A 20250-nucleotide genomic window follows, 5' to 3' on the forward strand; every position below is an offset into this window, starting at 1 on the left:
TGTCAAAGGCCTTCTCTGCATCAATTCAGATAATCATGTGGTTTTTGTCTTTGGTTCTTTCTTATGTGGTGAATTACATTTATAGACTTGTGTATGTTGAACCAGCCTTACATCCCAAGGATGAATCCTACTTGATCATCGTTGATAAGCTTTTTGATGGGCTGTTGCGATCAGTTTGCCAGTATTTTATTGAAGTTTTTTGCATCTATGTTCCTCATGGATATTAGCCTGAAGTTTTCTTTTCTTGCTGAGTCTCTGCTGGGTTTTGGTATCAGGATGATGTTGGTCTCATAAAATGATTTGGGAAGGATTCCCTCTTTTTGAATTATTTGGAATAGTTTCAGAAGGAATGGTACCAGCTCCTCTTTGTATGTCTGGTGGAATTCGGCTGTGAACCCATCTGGACCTGGGCTTTTTTTGTGTGGTAGGCTCTTAATTGCTGCCTCAACTTCACACCTTGTTATTAGTCTATTCAGGGTTTCGACTTCTTCCTGGTTTAGGCTTGGGAGGATGCAAGTATCCAGGAATTTATCCATTTCTTCCAGGTTTACTAGTTTATGTGCATAGAGTTGTTTGTAATAATCTCTGATGATGGTTTGAATTTCTGTGGAATCTGTGGTGATATCCCCTTTATCGTTTTTCATTGCATCTATTTGATTATTCTCTCTTTTCTTTTTTATTAATCTGGCTAGTGGTCTGTCTATTTTGTTGATCTTTTCAAAAAACAAGCTCCTGAATTTATTGATTTTTTTTTGAAGGTTTTTTGTGTTTCTATCTCATTCAGTTCTGCTCTGATCTTAGTTATTTTTTGTCTTCTGCTAGGTTTTGAGTTTTTTTGACTTGCTCCTCTACCTCTTTCAATTTGGATGATAGGGTGTCAATTTTAGATCTCTCCTTGCTTCTTGTGTGGGCTTTTATTGCTATATATTTTCCTCTAGAGACTGCTTTAAATGTGTCCCAGAGATTCTGGTATATTGTGTCTTCATTCTCATTGGTTTCGAAGAACATCTTTATTTCCGCCTTCATTTCATTTTTTATCCAGTCAACATTCAAGAGCCAGTTGTTCAGTTTCCATGAAGCTGTGCTGTTCTGAGTTAGTTTCTGAATTCTGAGTTCTAACTTGATTGCACTGTGGTCTGAGAGACTGTTTGTTATGATTTCTGTTCTTTTACATTTGCTGAGGAGTGATTTACTTCCAATTATGGGTCAATTTTAGAGTAGGTGTGATGTAGTGCTGAAAAGAATATATATTCTGTGGATTTGGGGTGGAGAGTTCTGTAAATGTCTATTAGGTTTGCTTGTTCCAGGTCTGAGTTCAAGCCCTGGATAGCCTTGTTAATTTTCTGTCTGGTTGATCTGTCTAATATTGACAATGGGGTGTTAAAGTCTCCCACTATTATTGTGTGGGAGTCTAAGTCTCTTTGTAAGTCAGTAAGAACTTGCCTTATGTATTTGGGTGCTCCTGTATTGGGTGTGTATATATTTAGGATCATTAGCTCTTCTTGTTGCATTGATCCTTTTACCATTATGTAATGTCCTTCTTTGTCTCTTTTGATCTTTGTTGGTTTAACGTCTATTTTATCAGAGACGAGAATTGCAACCCCTGCTTTTTTTGCTCTCCATTTGCTTGGTAAATCTTCCATTTCTTTATTTTGAGCCTTTGTGTATCCTTGCATGTGAGATGGGTTTCCTGAATACAGCACACTGATGGGTTTTGACTTTTTATCCAATTTGGCAGTCTTTGTCTTTCGATTGGGGCATTTAGCCCATTTACATTTAGGGTTAATATTGTTATGTGTGAATTTGATCCTTTCATTTTGATGCTAGCTGGCTGTTTTTCCCATTAGTTGATGAAGTTTCTTCATTGTGTTGATGCCCGTTAGTTGATGCAGTTTCTTCATTGTGTTGATGCTCTTTACCATTGGGTATTTTTTGGAGTGACTGGTACTGGTTGTTACTTTCTATTTGTAGTGCCTCTTTCAGGAGCTCTTGTAAAGCAGGCCTGGTGGTGATGAAATCTCTTAGTACTTGCTTGTTCGCAAAGAATTTTATTTTTCCTTCACTTATGAGGCTTAGTTTCGCTGGATATGAAATTCTGGGTTGAAAGTTCTTTTCTTTAAGGTTGTTGAATATTGGCCCCCACTCACTTCTGGCTTGTAGAGTTTCTGCTGTGAGTCTCATGGGCTTCCCTATGTGGGTAACCCAACCTTTCTCTCTGGCTGACCTTAGCATTTTCTCCTTGATTTCAACTCTGGTGAATCTGACGATTATGTGCCTTGGGGTTGCTCTTCCTGAGGAATATCTTTTTGGGGTTCTCTGTATTTCCTAGACTTGAATATTGGCCTGCCTTGCTAGGTTGGGGAAGTTTTCTTGGATGATATCCTGAAGAGTATTTTCCAGCTTGGATTCATTCTCTCCATCACATTCAGGTACACCTATCAAACGTAGATTAGGTCTTTTCACATAGTCCCATATGTCTTGGAGACTTTGTTCATTCCTTTTTACCCTTTTTTCTCTAATCTTGCCTTCTCATTTTATTTCATTGGTTGATCTTCGACCTCTGATAGCCTTTCTTCTGCTTGGTCAATTTGGCTTTTGAAACTTGTGCATGCTTCGCAAAGTTCTCATGTTGTGTTTTTCATCTCCATCAATTCACTCATCTTCCTCTCTAAGTTTTCTATTTTCGTTAGCATTTCATCAGATCTTTTTTCAGCGTTCTCAGTTTCTTTGCATTGGGTTAGAACATGTTCTTTTAGCTCACGGAAGTTTCTTATTACCCACCTTCTGAAGCCTCATTCTGTTAATTCATCACACTCATTCTCCATCCAGCCTTGTTCCCTTGCTGGTGAGGAGTTGTGATCCCTTGTAGGAGGAGAGGCGTTCTGGTTTCGGGTGTTTTCATCCTTTTTATGCTGGTTTCTTCCCATCTTTGTGGATTTATCTACCTGTCATCTTTGAAGTTGTTGACTTTCAGATTGGGTCTCTGAGTGGACGTCCAGTCTGTTGATGATGAAGTTATTTCCTTCTGTTTCTTAGTTTTCCTTCTAATAGTCAGGCCCCTCTGCTGTAGGACTGCTGAGGTCCACTCCAGGCCCTGCTTGCCTGGGGATCACCTGGAGCAGCTGCAGAACAGTAAGGGTTGCTACCAGTTTCTTCTTCTGCCATCTTTGTCCCAGAAGGATACCCGCTAAATGTCAGTCTAAGCTCTCCTTTTTGAGGTGACTCTTTGGATATACGGGGGTCAGGGAGCTGCTTCAGGAGACAGTTTGTCCTTTATAGGAGCTCAAGTGCTGAGTTGTGATCTCCGTTATTCATTTAGAGCTGCTGGGCAGGTACATTTAAGTCTGCTGCAGCAGAACTCATAAACCCCCTTTTTTCCCCCAGGTGCTCTGTCCCATGTAGTTAGGGCTTTATTTATGAGTTTCCATTGTGCTACTGCCTTTTTATCAGGGCTGCCCTGCCCAGCGAGGAGGCAGCCTAGTCACTGTCTGCCTGCAGAGGCTTTGCTGAGCTGCTGTGGGCTCCGCCCAGCTGCCATGTGAATTTCCCTGCAGTCCTGTTTATACTGGTGTAGTTAGAACTGCCTCAGCAAAGCCGGCCCACTTCTGTAATGGCAGATTCCATCTGTAGTGGCAGGTTGCCTCAGCAACAGGGGGATGCCTCAGCAATGGTGGACTACCTCCATCGTGGTGGAGTGCCTCAGTAATGGTGGACACCCTTCCCCCACAGAGCTGGAGCTTCCTGGGTTCAGCTGTGCTTGCTGCGAAACTCAACCCAGAGCGTATTACGATTGCTGGTTTTTTGTGGGGGTGGGACCAGCTGAGCCTGATCACCTGGCTTTCTGCCTCAGAGTCTTTTTTTTTAGTTGAATGGTCGACTCTATCCCAGGTGTTCCAGTCCCCTGTTGAAAAGGCACTGGGATCTGTGTGATTTCCTGTGCGGCGACCCACTTTGCCGGCTGAAACAGCAGCGCTGAGATTCGGGGTGTTTTTTTCCCCAGGAATCTCCTGGCCTGGCTCCCTGTTTCAGTCCCCATTTTAATCAGATGAATGAGCGACTATGCCTTCCCGGAGCTCCACCAGCCAGCTAAAACGGTGCCCGGACCCATGTATTTTGTACGGAGAACTGCCGCCCCGGGGTGCCGGCAAAGCAGCTGTGCTGGCCAAACCAGCTGTGCTGGCCAAACCAGCCGTGCTGGCAACCTGTGGGGCTTCTCCACCTGGGAATCTCCTGGTCTGTGGGCAATAAAAATCCATCTGGAAATGCGGCGTCCACTCACCCTCTGCACTTTCACTGGGAGCTGCAATCCTGAGCTGCTTCTAATGGGCCATCTTGGATCCTCACCCCCTAAATGTCTTTTCAATCCTAAATTTTACAGTACACAGTCCCTTTGAATCCCATTCTTGCTGCTATGCAAAGTTTTTCTCAGTAAATCCATGGGGTCTCAAAGAAGTAAGAAAACCTTACATAGCTTCCTTTATCTGTTCATTTTCATCATCCTCACCTCCTTAACTGCAGAAATAAATCGATACATACAAACTCCCCACTTGTGTGAGTTTTCCATTTACATTCTTGAAGACAGGCTTTGGGTCAAGTGTGTCAGTTCTGCGTGGCTAGGAAGGCCTCAGAAACCATACAGTCGTGGTGGAAGGTGAAGGGGAAGCAGGCACCTTCTTCACAAGGCAGCAGGAGAGAGAAGTCGGTCTCTATCTCTTGACCTCTTGATCCACCCTCCTCGGCCTCCCAACATGCTGGAATTACAGGCGTGAACACTTTGTCTGGCTGAACTTTTTAAAAATAATTTTTTCTTTAATTTCTTTAAGTAGAGACAGAGACTTGATGTTAATTAGGTTGATCTTCAACTCCTGGTTTTGAGCAGTCCTCCCACACCTCAGCCTCACATTTTTAGACAGGGTCTTGCTCTGTTCCCCAAGCTGGAGGGCAGCAGCATAATCACAGCTCACTGTAGCCTCAACCTCCTCAAGCAATCCTCCTGCCTTAACCTCCCAAGTAGCTGGGACTATAGGCATGCACCACCATAGCCAGCTAATTTTTTTAATTTTTTGTGGAGACAAGGTCTCCCTGTTTCCCAAGTTGGTCTCAAATTCCTGGACTCAAGCAATCCTGTCACCTCAGACTCCCAAAGTGCTGGGGTTGCAAATGTAAGCCATGGCACCTGGTTAGAACATCTAATAAAGAGAGTATTGTTGGCTGGGCGTGGTGGCTCCTGTAATCCCAGCACTTTGGGAGGCCAAGGTGGGTGGATCACGAGGTCAGTAGTTCCAGACCAGCCTGACCAACATGGTGAGAACTGATCTCTACTAAAAATACAAAAATTAGCCGGGCATGGTCTCACATGCCTGTAATCCCAGCTACTTGGAAGTCTGAGGCAGGAGAATCTCTTGAACCTGGGAAGCGAAAGTTACAGTGAGCTGAGATCAAGCCACTGCACTCCAGCCTAGGTGATAGAGAGACTCCGTCTAAAAAAAAAGATACTGTACTATTGTTTACCTTCTACTATACTCGTGGCTTTTCTGGGCTGGAATACTCCTAGGCTCAAGTCCTCCTGCCTCAGCCTCCTGAGTAACTGGTACTACAGGTGTGCACCACCACATCTAGCTAATTTTGTTTATTTTTGGTAGAGATGGAGTCTTGTTATGTTGCCCAACCTTGCTTTTTTTTTTTAATAAACTTTTTATATTTTAATAGATTTATGAAAAGTTGAAATTATGGTATAGAGAATTCCTGCATTAGTTTCTTCCTAATGTTATCGGACATTACCATGGTACTTCTATCAAAACTAAGAATCCAAGAATTCATTCATGGCTATTAATGAGCGAAACTCGAATTTGCTTGGATTTCATTCATTTTTTATATTTTAAGATCCAGTATTAATAAATATGATAAAAGCTCCTTTTCTTTACAGTCTTTACATCAATGTCCTACCCTTCAGCATAGATTTATTCTATTATCTAAGGTTACTTCCCAAGCCTGCATAATATTTGGGTACAAATGTGTCTACTTTCCCATTATAAATTGTATGTACCTGTTTCCGCAGATAAAGCTACTTCATATTAGACACATTGTTTTATTTTCTCCTGGATTTCCTGTCATTCAAAAAGCAAATATGGCCCAGTATGATGGCTCACACCTGTAATCCTAGCACTTAGGGAGGCCAAGGCGGCAGATAATGAGGTAAAGAGATCAAGACCATCCTGGCCAACATGGTGAAACCCTGTCTACTAAAATACAAAAAAATTGGGCCAGGCACAGTGGCTCATGCCTGTAATCCCAGCACTTTGGGAGGCCGAAGCGGGTGGATCACGAGGTCAAGAGATCGAGACCATCCTGGCTAACATAGTGAAACCCCGTCTCTACTAAATACAAAAAAAATTAGCTGGGCATGGTGGCACATGCCTGTAATCCCAGCTACTTGGGAGGCTGAGACAGGAGAATCGTTTGAACCCAGGAGGCGGAGGTTGCAGTGAACAGAGAATGCGCCATTGCACTCCAGCCTGGGTAACAAGAGCGAAACTCCGTCTCAAAAAAATAGCCAGGCGTGGTGGCAGGCACCTGTAGTCCCACCTGCTCAGGAGGCTGAGGCAGGAGAATCGCTTTAACCCGGGAGGCAGAGGTTGCAGTCAGCCAAGATCTCACCACTGCACTCCAGCCTGGCAACAGCCCGAGACTCTGTCTCAAAAAAAAAAAACAAATAAAAAAAAGCTGTGTTTGTATCTGAGCCTTCCCTCTGCCTTTCACTGTTTTTTGTTTGTTTGTTTTTGAGACAGAGTTTCGCTTTTGTTGCCCAGGCTGGAGTGCAGTGGCACTATCTCGGGTCACTGCATCCTCTGCCTCCCTGAAACAAGCAAATATCTCACCTCATCCCCCGAAGTGACTAGGATTATAGGCGCCCACCACCATGTCCAGCTATTTTTTGTATTTTTAGTAGAGAAAGTGTTTCACCATGTTGGCCAGGCTGGTCTTAAACTTCTGACCTCAGGTGATCCTCCCCCCCGACTCAGCCTCCCAAAGTGCTGGGATATCAGGTGTGAGCCACCATGCCCGGCCACTTTTTTTTTTCTTTTTTTTTTTAACTTGTTCCGATGGTTAATTTCATTTGCTATGATTTCTTGAAACCTGCACATTACTCTATCAATTATCACACTGTATTGGTGTTGGGGAGGATGATACCTCTCTTCGTAGTTAGATAGATCTTGCTTACTTTCAACAGCTGGTCAGGCAGAGTTCTTTCGATCCAAGAAACTCACAGGTCCAGAAAAGGCAAGCATAAAGGAAACTATAAATAATGCATTTGAACACTAACCCAGGAAATCAATGATTATTTCCCTCTAAGCCACCCAGTGTCTTAAAAAACAGTTTAATTAATACAATCTTTTGTTTCAAATTTCTACCTAAATTTATGACCTTTAGCTTATCTAATAAAAGCTCAAAATGAATTACAGTCATCAGGGACTTTTTAATGAATAGAAGACATTTGCAACTTTAACCATTTGTTTTTACTTATTAAATATTTCTGCCCTGGCCAGGCATGGTGGCTCACACCTATCATCCCAGCACTGTGAGAGGCCAAGGCAGGAGGATCACTTGAGCTCAAGAGTTTGAGACCAGGGTAGGTGTGGTGGCTCATGCCTATAATCCCAGCACTTTGGGAGGCCAAGGCTGGTGGATCAGCTGAGGTCAGGAGTTGAAGACCAGCCTGCAACATGGTGAAACCCCATCTCTACAAAAATAAAAATAAAAAAATTAGCCTAGGGTGGTGGCAGGCACCTATTATCTCAGCTTCTCGGGAGACTACAGCAGGAGAATCGCTTGAACCTGGAGGTAGAGGTTGCAACGAGCAAATCAGGAATTTGAGATCAGCCTGACCAACATGGTGAAACCCCATCTCTACTAAAAATACAAAGCAAAATTAGCTGGACATGGTAATGGGCACCTGTAATCCCAGCTAGTAAGGAGGCTGAGGCAGGAGAATCGCTTGAACCCGAGAGGCAGAGGTTGCAGTGAATCAAGATTGCACCATTGCACTCCAGGTTGGGTGACAGAGTGAGAATTCATCTCAAAAAAAAATGAAGTAACACGCCAGAATTTTGCCTTCAGTATATTTCGTGTTTTTTCCCTTCTTGTGCCATTTCATCTTTAGTTCCATGTATTACTTAGGATTTCTTATCAACCAGCACCTTGAGTTTTGTGTGTGTGTGTTTGTTTGGGGGTTTATCTGTTTGTTTTTCTTTTTTTTCCAGTAATTGAAAATGTGAAGTAAAAATGTCACCTGTTTTTTCTTTCTCATCTGACACTCTTGTCTTGTTTGCCCCCACCATGCAGAAGCTGAAACCTCATCTCACAGTCTTTCATGTGGAGGCAGTGGGGATATAGAAAAGAATATACTTTGTGCTTTCTAGTACTCTTTCTTTCCTATTGTCTCGGGATTTGGGCATAAATATTTTGCTACAGAGATAAAAAATTCGTGTATATATATATATAATTCAGGGCCAAGGAATACAAATTTTTTTTCAGTCTTGTCTCAGCTAGGTGTCTTTATTTACCCTGTTTTAAAGTTTTCCTTTTATTATCATTATTATGTTTTAATCACTGAGTTTCATTTGGTGCTAGCATCTGTCTGTTGCATTACTTGTGTTTATAAAATTCTGCCTAATATACTTGTTTAAAAACCAATTTGTGTATCATAGATTAATGCTTTTGAAAAAATCAGAATTCTAACCTGAATTATCACTATCAGGACAAAGCAGTAAAGTAGATTTGTTTTCTCATTCCATTTAAAGCAGTATTAACTTCACAGAAAAGTAGTGAATATCCTATAAGCCAGAATCCAGAAGGCCTTTCTGCTGACAAGTTTGAGGAGTCTTCAGATAGTTCTACCAATAAAAATAAAGAACCAGGAGTGGAAAGGTAAGAAACATCAATGCAAAGATGTTGTGATATCTGACATCTTTATATTGAACTCTTATTGTTAATTTTTTTCACCATACTTTCTTCAGTTTTTTTGTATATGGACATTTATAACCTTTCATTGCTCTAGGATACTTCTTTTGTTTAATTGTATGTAGGCTTTTTGGACCTATAACATAAGCTACAACATAAGAAATGTGTAGTTAGATAGATATGTCCCTTCTGAAGGTCAGAAAAAAATATGGAACTAAAACCTGAACAAGCTTGGAAGTTGATGGTAGACTTCTTCAAGGCAGCCCTTTCCCTAATTGAAATTCTTTCTAGAAAAAGTCTAGCTGTTGATTTATCGCAGAAAATAATAATAATTATTTTTTGAGATAGGGTCTTTATCTGTCACCTAGGTTGGAGTGTAGTGGTGCAATCATGGCTCACTGCATCCTCTGTTTTTCAGGCTTAAGCAATCCCACGTTAGCCTCCTGAGTAGCTGGGTCCACAAGCATGCGCCACCACACCCAGCTGAGTTTTTGTATTTTTGGTAGAGATAGAGTTTTACCTTGTTGCCCAGGCTGGTCTCAAATTCCTGGACTCACATAGTCTACCTGCCTTGGCCTCCCAAAGCCAGAAAACATTTAGAATATCTTTCAGAGATGTATATTTATACCACTATTGATACAGGTCTGTATAGCAATAGCACTTTATTTTAGTTTCGTTTATTTTTTTCTTTTTTTTGTTTTGTAGAGATGGGATCTTGCTGTGTTGACCAGACTAGTCTCAAACTCCTGGCCTCAAGTAAGCCTCCCATGTAAGATGGGGTCTTGCTGTGTTGACCAGACTGGTCTCAAAGTGCTGGAATTACAGGCGTGAGCTACCATGCCTAGCCAGCACTTTATATTTTTTAAAATACTATCTACTTCCTCCTATGATCTTTTTAATAAGATTGATATTAAAAAGACAAGTTCAAGACTTATTAATTCTGTTTGGTAATTCAGGAAACAGAGACATGGAGCTATTAGAGTCACACGTTTTACCATTCTAGTAAGGTAAAGAAACTCATGTTTCTTAGCTGGACGGGTGGTTCACACGTGTAATCCCAGCACTTTGGGAGGCAGAGGCGGGCGGATCACCTGAGATCGGGAGTTCGAGATCAGCCTGACTAACATGGAGAAACCGCGTCTGTACAAAAATACAAAATTAGCCAGGCGTGGTGGCACATGCCTGTAATCCCAGCTACTTGGGGGGCTGAGGCAGGAGAATCACTTGAACCCATGAGGCGGAGGTTGTGGTGAGCCAAGATCATGCCTTTGCACTCCAGCCTGCGCAACAAGAGCGAAACTCTTTCTCCAAAAAAAAAAAGAGAGAGAGAGAGAGAGAGAGAGAAACTCGTGTTCTCATGTTTCTTCTTGAGTCCCTACTACATGAATATATTTTTCTACTTATCTTTTTGGGAATGGTGGCAGGTTGTCAATAATATCATCACACCATCTTTTTCAAGCCCCTTGGACTTGACTGAGAATATATTTTTGAGGCTTGGGTACTGTGGCTGTGACAGAGAATGAAAAGATCGGGCTTCAGGGTCATGTGCAGAGGTCATGACCTTATTGGCATGCTTTTACCAAATAAGCTACTTCTCTATTTAATATTCAGACCAAATATTCGTGCTCTTCCCCATTCTAGAGATACTCTACGGAGATTTCTGTTATACAATCTACACATTGATCAAACTTCCTCCCTCTATTAGATTACTTGAGAGCAGTAATTCTGGTCTCACTCATCTTCAATCCATGGGGCCTAGCCTTAGTATTTGACCCATAGTGAGCACCTAATATTGTTTAAATTAATTAATTAACCTCTGAGGCCCTTTAAATCTGTTAATAAGTATCTTATTTTGCAAAGTCCTAAACACTTGGAAGAGTACTCATACTAGGTGTGTATTCTTTTCTAACAACATGGCTTTTGTTTTTAGAATGAATTTGGGGTGTCGGGTGCGTTGGCTTACGCTTGTAATCCGGCACTTTGGGAGGCCAAGGCAGGTGGATCACAAGGTCAAGAGTTCAAGACCAGCCTGGCCAACACAATGAAACCCCATCTCTACTGATTAGCTGGACATGGTGGTAGGCACCTATAATCTCAGCTACTAGGGAGGCTGAGGCAGGAGAATCGCTTGAACCTGGAAGGCAGAAGTTGCAGTTAACCAAGATAGTGTCACTGTACTCTAGCCTGAGCAACAGAGCTAGACTCCATCTCAAAAAAAAAAAAAAAAAATGAATTTGAACATTGAAAAGTCAGGGAATAGGGATGATTCTAAACTGAGTAGGAAGAAAGAGTGTAGAGATGTCAACATTGATCAGCTTTCTATGTTCATAAGTGATTTGATTCTAACGTATCCATTTAGACTGAAGTAGAATATTCTGTATAGAGTGAGTGGCAGTGAGTAATTTGGTAAAAATTTGCTGACCTGCTTTTATTCTTTCTCTTTCTCTTTTATTTTCTTTTTTTGGTGGCCAGGGGGAGCAGAGTCTGGCTCTGTTGCCCAAGAGGGAGTGCAGTGGAGCAATCTCAGCTCACTGCAACCTCCGCCTCCCAGGTTCAAGCATTTCTCCTGCTGCAGCCTCCTGAGTAGCTGGGATTACAGACACAAGCCACCACACCCAGCAACTGACCTGCTTTTAAACAGCTAGGAGATACAGTGCCTTGGACCAACCCAACCCCTATGGAGATGTTACATGTCAACTGTGACATATTGGCAGGCAACATGAATCCAGACTTCTAGGCTGTCATGTGGGCTCTTTTTTGCCAGTCATTTCTGATCTCTCTGACACTAGCTATTTCATTTATGCTTTGGCTGCCCAGGAAGTATGATTTGTCCTTCCACAATTGGTGGTGATGGTTTTCTCCTTCCATTCACCTTTCTAGGTCATCCCCTTCTAAATGCCAGTCATTAGATGATAGGTGGTGCGTGCACAGTTGCTCTGGGAGTCTTCAGAATGGAAACTCCCCATCTCAAGAGGAGCTCATTAAGGTTGATGTGGAGGAGCAACAACTGGATAAGTCTGGGCCCCATGATTTGATGGAACCATCTTACTTGCCAAGGCAAGATCTAGGTAATATTTCATCTGCTCTAGTGGAACAAACACTTTGATTTTACTCTGAATCCTACATAAAGATAGTCTAGTTAACCAACTTTTAGATGTACTAATCTATCATGGATACTTTTGTTATACTTCAGCTCATTTTAGAAAAATAACTCGTGTTAATCCAGGTTTACTTGAAAATTATTGGAGCTGTTAATCCGTCTGTATTTTAATTAATGGTTTAACTGATAATTTTGAGGACGAAGGAGTCTTGTTGTGCTCTAAATATTTCAGGTAAGGTGGGTGGATCACTTGAGGTTGGGAGTTCAATATCAGCCTTGCCAACATGGTGAAACCCTGTCTCTATTAAAAATACAAAATAATTAACTGGGTGTGGTAGTGTATGCCTGTAATCCTAGCCACTTGGTAGACTGAGGCAGGAGAATCACTTGAACCTGGGAGGCGGAGGTTGTGGTGAGCCAAGATCACACCACTACACTCCAGTCTGGGCGACAGAGTAAGACTCCGTCTCAAAAAAATACATATATATTTTATTTCAACTGTTAGACAAGAGTCCTAAGGCTACAGAATAAAGTTTTAGGCTGGTCCTTTATTGGAAAGTGAGTCAAATCCCAAAGCAATCTCTTTATGAGTTAATGAATGTAAATGACTATGTATTTTATGCCTTATAAATCACTTTTAATGAATGGCGTTTTATGGCTTGAAAATCAAAGTTTTAATCAATAAAGAAAGTTTTTAATTAATCCTCCAAAACACATTATCATAAAAGACACTGACATCAAATGTGGTATTTGGCCATGCTCATTAGGGTCATTTTAGGAATCTCATACATTCTACTTAGCTGTGCTTAATTCCTGATAGATAGCATGACATTTTCTGAAATGTTTCAGGGTCTCTGCTGTTCTTAATTTGGTAATTATATCTGTTGATTTATTTAGTGAAAAAAATAATGGTGTCATTACCTTGGATGAAGAAACAAAAAATAAAGCATTTGCCACATTATTCAACTGTTTTTCCTTTCTTACAAAATTGCTATATGCTCATTGCCCCCAAATTGGACAATATAGGGAATAAAGAAGATAATTTGGGGTGGGGGTTAGAGATTGGGTCTTGCTGTGTTGCCCAGACTGGTCTCTAACTGCTGGCCTCATGTGGTCTTCCTGCCTCAGCCTCCCAAAGTGCTGGGATTACAGGCGTGAGCCACTTTACCAATATCTCTTAAAAGATAAAATAAGGCCAGGTGCAGTGGCTCATGCCTGTAATCCCAATACTTTGGGAGGCCAAGGTGGGAGGACTGCTCGAGGCCAAGAGTTTAAGACCAGCCTAGGCATTGAAACGAGACCTGATCTCTACAGAAAGTTAAAAAATTAAACCAGGCACAGTGGCTCACGCCTGTAATCCCAGCACTTTGGGAGGCTGAGGTAGGCAGATCACGAGGTCGGGAGATCGAGACCATCCTGGCTAACACAGTGAAACCTCATCCTTACTAAAAATGCAAAAAAATTAGGTGGGCGTGGTGGTAGGTGCCTGTAGTCCCAGCTACTCGGGAGGCTGAGACAGGAGAATCACTGGAACCGCGAAGGCAGAGGTTGTAGTGAGCCGAGATCGCTCCACTGCACTCCAGCCTGGGTAACAGAACGAGAATCTGTCTTTTAAAAAAAAAAAAAAAAAGTTAAAATTAGCTGGAAGGCAGACACATGTGGTCCCAGCTAGTCAGGAGGCTGAGGCAGGAAGGTCACTTGAGTCCAGGAGTTCAAGGCTGCAGGTGAGCCATATTTGTGCCCCTGCACTCTAACCTGGGTGACAGACCAAGACTCTGTCTCAAAAAAATAAAATTACCTGTACTCTTACTCTTTCATAATAAAATATCAATGTGTTTCTTCAGTCTTTTTACATAAACTTTTATTTTTAAAATAATGTCATGATAAATAATATTGCTTAGGTATCTTCTTCAATAGTAACATTTCTGTTTTATTGTACATCAACTTTTATATTCAAACTAATGGGTGAAGAGTACTCCATTGGACTAGATATATCATAATTTCATGTCCTATTGTTGGACATTCAGATTGTTTCTAAAATTATACTATTATAAGCAGTGTTATAGTGAACATTCCTATGACTACACCTTTGCATACATCTTTTCTCTCCCTGGGATATATTTCTAAAACTAGCATTATCTGGCAGTGCAATCACATGTTAAGATTTTTGCTACCTAATGCCACATTTCCTTTTTAGGAAATTAAGCTACTTTGCATTTCCACCAACACTGTATTCACGTATCCCTTTTTCTCTTAATCTAACTTAATTGGTCTTTTTAATTCTTAGCAGGTAACAGAACTTTGTAATTCAACATTCATTGTTGTGTAAATTAAACTTCTCCCACTCCTTTCAGAGGGAACCCCTTACCTAGAATCTGGAATCAGCCTCTTCTCTGATGACCCTGAATCTGATCCTTCTGAAGACAGAGCCCCAGAATCATCCCATGCTGGCAGCATACCATCTTCAACCTCTACATTGAAAGTACCCCAGTTTCAAGTTGCAGAATCTGCCAAGAGTCTAGCTGCTGCTCATACTACTAATACTGCTGGGTGTAATGCAATGGAAGAAAATGTGAGCAGGCAGAAGCCAGAACTGGCAGCTTCAACAGAAAGGGTCAATAAAAGAAAGTCCATGGTGGTGTCAGGCTTGACCCCAGAAGAATTAGTGAGTATATCCATATGTATTATTAAATATTAGCGGAAAAGCTATACTTTGGGTATGATATAGCACTTTTGAATTTGATTTTCATTTTTATCTATAAAAGCAAGTAGGTATAGCTTCATTCCCCAGAAGGCATCTTTTTTCCCCCCTTGGCTCACATCTGAGTGAACTTACCAGCATGTTTAACTAAATTCAGACTGGTTCCAAACGTACTGCCAGACAGTAGCATTTCTCTAGTATTTGTTTTTATCTTGGCTTGTAAGACAGTTATTCAATAGCCTGCCCTGTCACTTCTGCACTGCAACACCCCTTGCTATTAGGATTTTGGCATCACCTTGGGCCCTTAATGCCAGAAATGGGAATTACTTCACAATGTGGAAATATACTCACTAAAATATTAAGACCAGTAACACCAGCCAGGCGCAGTGACTCATGCCTGTAATCCCAGCACTTTGGGAGGCTGAGGCGGGCGGATCATTAGGTCAAGAGATCAAGACCACCCTGGCCAACATAGTGAAACCCCGTCTCTACTGAAATACAAAAATTAGCTTGGCATGGTGGCGTGTGCCTGTAATCCCAGCTATTCGGGAGGCTGAGGCAGGAGAATTGCTTGAAGCCGGAAGGCGGAGGTTGCAGTGAGCTGAGATCACACCCCTGCACTCCAGCCTGGCGAAAGAACAAAGAGCGAGACTCTGTCTCAAAAAAAAAAAAAAAAATAGAAAACCAGTAATACCTCATTTCTCCTTGGGCTCTTTGTAGATTTCAGACATCCTGAGAAGTTTACCACTATTAATTGTCATTGGCATCACTTCATAACAAAAATAATTGCATGAATATTTCTTTAAAACTATGGTGAGATAACATACCAGAGTATCAGATGGATTTAGTAGTGGGTGCCATTTATTGCACACTGAGAGATGACCAAGTCATTCTGAAATATCTTTCTTAATATATCCTTCCTAGGATTCTTCATCCTAACTTCTTCGTAGGTAGTGACTTAGTATAACATCTCTGTGGCCAGTTGTATCCCACTACTAAAAGGGCAAAGCAAGCTGTGGCTGCCCTGGTAGATACAAGTAAATGCACAGTGATGGCTATAAATGTTTTCATCTCATAGTCCCATGTCCAGAACAACAACTTTCTCTGAAAGCTCTTACCTGTGTCTGTTTAGTGGCTCTTGATCACTTACAGAATTCTGTATTTATTCATTGAAAATTAGCATTCTTTATCCCTTTGTTTTGCAAGCTCAGCTTTTGAGAGATGTCTGAAATGGTCTAATCTTTCTTACCAAGGGCAATTCTGAGCCGCAGATTAGACTATTAGTGGCTTGGGTACATGTTGTCTTTAAACAAGCAAAGAGGAAAACTTTGAGCTCTATTCAGACTTGGTGAAGTGTGGTAAATTTATGATGAAAGCTACTGACTGTATTACACATGATTAATTCTGAAGCCCATATTAAGATGATCTTTCAGCTTTCAGCATTGCTCTTCTAACTGAACACTGTTTCAAGGCTGAGATTTCAGAAATTAATCAGGTCAGAATTGCTAATGATCCTGGCAGAGGGTGGTGGCAAAAGGGGAGGATGTCATTAGCTTCTCTAGCCTGCATTATTTCAGTGCCCTGTGGCAGTATGGAGTGAGGCAACATGAAAGAAAGATGGCCTGACCTTCATGGCAGTATTGTGCAGCATGTAAACACTGGTGTGGGTGGCTATCGCTAGTAAATGATGGCCCTTGGTAAGCAAAGTTATTTATCAGATAATACTTACCAGTTAGGTCACTGTGCCCATAATGGATCCAGTTGATTTTTTTTTTTTTTGTGCTGCCTATTGATTTTTATTTAGTTGATAGATAATAGCTAGAGGACTCTACATTTCTTTTGGGAAGAATGTGAACCCCTTCTAAGCCTTCTCCTTATGAGAGAATGATAGCTTTTGCACTGACTTTTAGTAACATCTTGATTTCAGTGTTTTGTAACTGTCAGAGGGTTGAGTCTTGGTTTTAATCCATATGTGTCTGTAGCATAACTTTTTGTGTAGGCTATCTACCTCTCAGCTTATAAAGTGTAAGCTAATAGTAGAGTCACTATGCAAACAAACTGTATTAGGGAATCAAATGATATCTGCTATTAAAGAAAAATTAATACATATTTTTTCTTTTTACTTTTTTAAGACATGAGATCTCACTGTATTGCCCAGGCTGAGCTTGGTCTCAAACTCCTGGGCTCAAGCGGTCCTCCCCCCTCAACTTCCCAAAGTGCTGGGATTACAGGCATGAGCCACCATGTCCGGCCCAATATATATTTTTTTATTTTAAGTTTTGTGGTACATAGTAGGTGTATAATATTATTTTGAATACTTAGCTGTAATTCTACGTCTGCTGATTGTACATAATTTTTATTAAACTATTTGAGACTTCAAGCATCTTAGAATTTTTTAAATGTACCCTTTCTGAGAAAAATGGAGACTAAAAGCTAGGATAATTAGTGTTTTTTTTTTTACTTTGTAAGTTCTGGGATATATGTGCCGAATGTGCAGGTTTATTACATAGGTAAATGTGTGCTATGGTAGGATGATGAGTATTCTAATCTGTGTACTAGAGGTAACTTATGATAATGGAATATTTGATTTAATTTCAGGTGCCCATGTACAAGTTTGCCAGACAACACCACATCACTTTGACTAATCAAATTACTGAAGAGACTACTCATGTTGTTATGAAAACAGGTATACCAAGAACTATAACAGAATACTTTGTATCTGCTGCATAAAACCACATGAAAAAATTAGAATAGTTATTAAGCATAGCATGGATGATAGTCTTCTAATAATCAATTACTTTATGAAAGACAAATAATAGTTTTGCTGTTTCCTTACCCTTTTTTGTTTTGGGTTAAAATTTGGAGGATAGGCTGGGTGCCGTGGCTCATTCATGTAATTTCAGCACTTTGGGAGGCCAGGGCAGGTAGATCATGAGGTCAGGAGTTCAAGATCAGCCTGACCAATATGGCAAAACTCTATCTCTACTAAAAATACAAAAATTAGCCAGATGTGGTGTCACAGGACTATAACCCCAGCTATTCAGGAGGCTGAGGCAGGAGAATTGCTTGAACCTGGGAGGCAGATGTTGCAGTGAGCCGAGATCGCACCACTGTACTCCAACCTGGGTGAAAAAAAAAAATAGAGGTAAGGCATGGTGGCTCAGGCCTATAATCCCAGCACTTTGGGAGGTTGAGGCGGGCGGATCACAAGGTCATGAGATCAAGTCCATCCTGGTTAACCCCATCTCTACTAAAAATATAAAAAATTAGTCGGGCATAATGGCATGCACCTGTACTTGCAGCTTCTCAGGAGGCTGAGGCAGGAGAAACGCTTGAAGCCGGGAGGCAGAGGTTGCAGTGAGCCGAGATTGTGTCATTGCACTCCAGCTTGGGCGACAGAGCAAGACTCTGTCTCAAAAAAAAAAAAGAAAAATAGAAAACTTTAAAATGTAAACTAAATCTAAAGTAGTTCAGTCTTTAAACTCAAAGGCGGTATAACATTTGCTACTTTTGACCTAAAGATGAGCTAAATTTTTAAGTTTAATATATATTGCTGGGTGCAGTGGCTCACGTCTGTAATCCCAGCACTTTGGGAGGCTGAGGTGAGCAGATCACGAGGTCAGGAGATTGAGACCATCCTAGCCAACATTATGAAACCCCATCTCTACTAAAAATACAAAAAATTAGCTGAGAGTAGTGGCACGCGCCTGAAGTCCCAGCTACTCAGGAAGCTGAGGCAGGAGAATCACTTGAACCCAGGAGGCGGAGGTTGCAGTGAGCCAAAATGGTGCCACCATACTCCAGCCTGGCGACAGAGCAAGACTGCGTCTCAAAAAAATAAAACATATATATACACACATACACACACACACACATACACACATATATATTATTAAATCGGATTTTATAGCAGTTAAGCAAAAAACTTCAAAAATTGTAAGGAATTCTGTGAGGGAGAATGGCTGCTGCTACTGCTTGCAGATAGCCTACTGTGTTTAGGATTATTAAATACATTTCTCCTGTTTAAAATTAAATGGTCTTTTCTTAGTTTGCTTAGTTCTTTAGAAGCCCCTTTAAAACACTAGGAAATAAACAAGTGATTCTTTAGCTGCTGCTTTCTGAAATACTTTTACAGAAGCTCTGAAAACGCTGTATTCTCCTATCCCTCTCAGGGGAATATTAGAGGGTTAGGACTCCCCAGATTGGACATTCTAGGGGTAAAAAAATTGTCATTACATTGATATTTCAGCTTTAGGTTTTCAACAATACTGTTTTCTTCTCCTTTTACATATTACCATCTAGTAATACAGATGTTCTCCATCCACATTATTCAAAACTATTGACATGGATAATTCCTAATTCCTTGAACACTACAATGGAGATCTATAGCTAGCCTTAGCATCTAGAAGATGGGTGTTGGGGAGACAGTGTTGACAGACGTTTCCTCTGGTCTTCATATCAGCCTCTCCTAGGCTTCCAAAGATCCACACCTGCTGGTTATAATTAGTGGTGTTAGGCCAGGCGCAGTGGCTCAAGCCTGTAACCCCAGCACTTTGGGAGGCCGAGGCGGGTGGATCACGAGGTCAAGAGATCGAGACCATCCTGGTCAACATGGTGAAACCCTGTCTCTGCTAAAAATACAAAAAATTAGCTGGGCATGGTGACGTGTGCCTGTAATCCCAGCTACTCAGGAGGCTGAGTCAGGAGAATTTCCTGAACCCAGGAGGTGGAGGTTGCGGTGAGCCGAGATCATGCCATTGCACTCTAGCCTGGGTAACAAGAGCGAAAAATTCTGTCTCAAAACAAAAAAAAAAAATTAGTGGTGTTTTCAGTGTCTGATTCTGTCACCAGGATTTTAGAAACAAATCCAGATTGATCCTGGGAGTGTAAGAAGCTGAGACACTTTAGCTTTTTTTTTTTTTTTTAAAGACGGGGTTTCACCATGTTGGTTGGGCTAGTCTTGAACTCCTGACCTCAGGTGATCCGCCCACCTTGGCCTCCAAAGTGCTTGGAGGCACTTTAGCTTCTTAAGACAGCACTTCCTGAATATGTTTTCAACTTCTAATCCTTTGGATGTTTTTCATTCTGCAGATGCTGAGTTTGTGTGTGAACGGACACTGAAATACTTTCTGGGAATTGCAGGAGGAAAATGGGTAGTTAGCTATTTCTGTAAGTACAATACTATTTGTCCCTTCCTCCCTTTAACACCTTAGAATTGCATTTTTACACCTAACATTTTAACACCTAAGGTTTTTGCTGATGCTGAGATTGAATTACCAAAAGGTCTTTAATGGTAACACAAAACTACCTTTATCTTTAATACATATCACTTTGTTCAGATAAGCTGCTGATTCTGGGAAAATGGGTCTCTTTTATAACTAATAGAACATAATCTGCTCCTAGCAATGTTAACATAGGAACTAGGGATTTATTTAATAGTCGGCAGGAATCCATGTGCAGCAGTCAAACTTACAATGTTTAAATTAAA

The 20250-nt window shown here is 41.2% G+C and overlaps 1 protein-coding gene across 33 annotated transcripts in view; it reads left to right on the plus strand.

Moving 5' to 3' along the window:
* BRCA1 (BRCA1 DNA repair associated) overlaps positions 1–20250 on the plus strand; it is an 85071-nt gene that overhangs the window by 43613 nt on the left and 21208 nt on the right. For 21 of the 33 annotated variants that reach the window (XM_054256349.2, XM_054256350.2, XM_008996686.5 and 18 more), the window contains 5 exons: positions 8802–8928; positions 11842–12029; positions 14416–14726; positions 17361–17448; positions 19854–19931. In XM_054256349.2, the coding sequence (XP_054112324.2) occupies positions 8802–8928; positions 11842–12029; positions 14416–14726; positions 17361–17448; positions 19854–19931 (792 nt within the window). Of the gene's footprint in view, positions 1–8801; positions 8929–11433; positions 11811–11841; positions 12030–14415; positions 14727–17360; positions 17449–19853; positions 19932–20250 lie in introns of those variants that run through there. The other 12 variants (XM_078374366.1, XM_008996688.6, XM_054256364.2 and 9 more) reach the window with 2 other exon arrangements.

Source organism: Callithrix jacchus, chromosome 5 (genome assembly GCF_049354715.1).
Source record: "Callithrix jacchus isolate 240 chromosome 5, calJac240_pri, whole genome shotgun sequence".
NCBI classification, from domain to species: domain Eukaryota; kingdom Metazoa; phylum Chordata; class Mammalia; order Primates; family Cebidae; genus Callithrix; species Callithrix jacchus.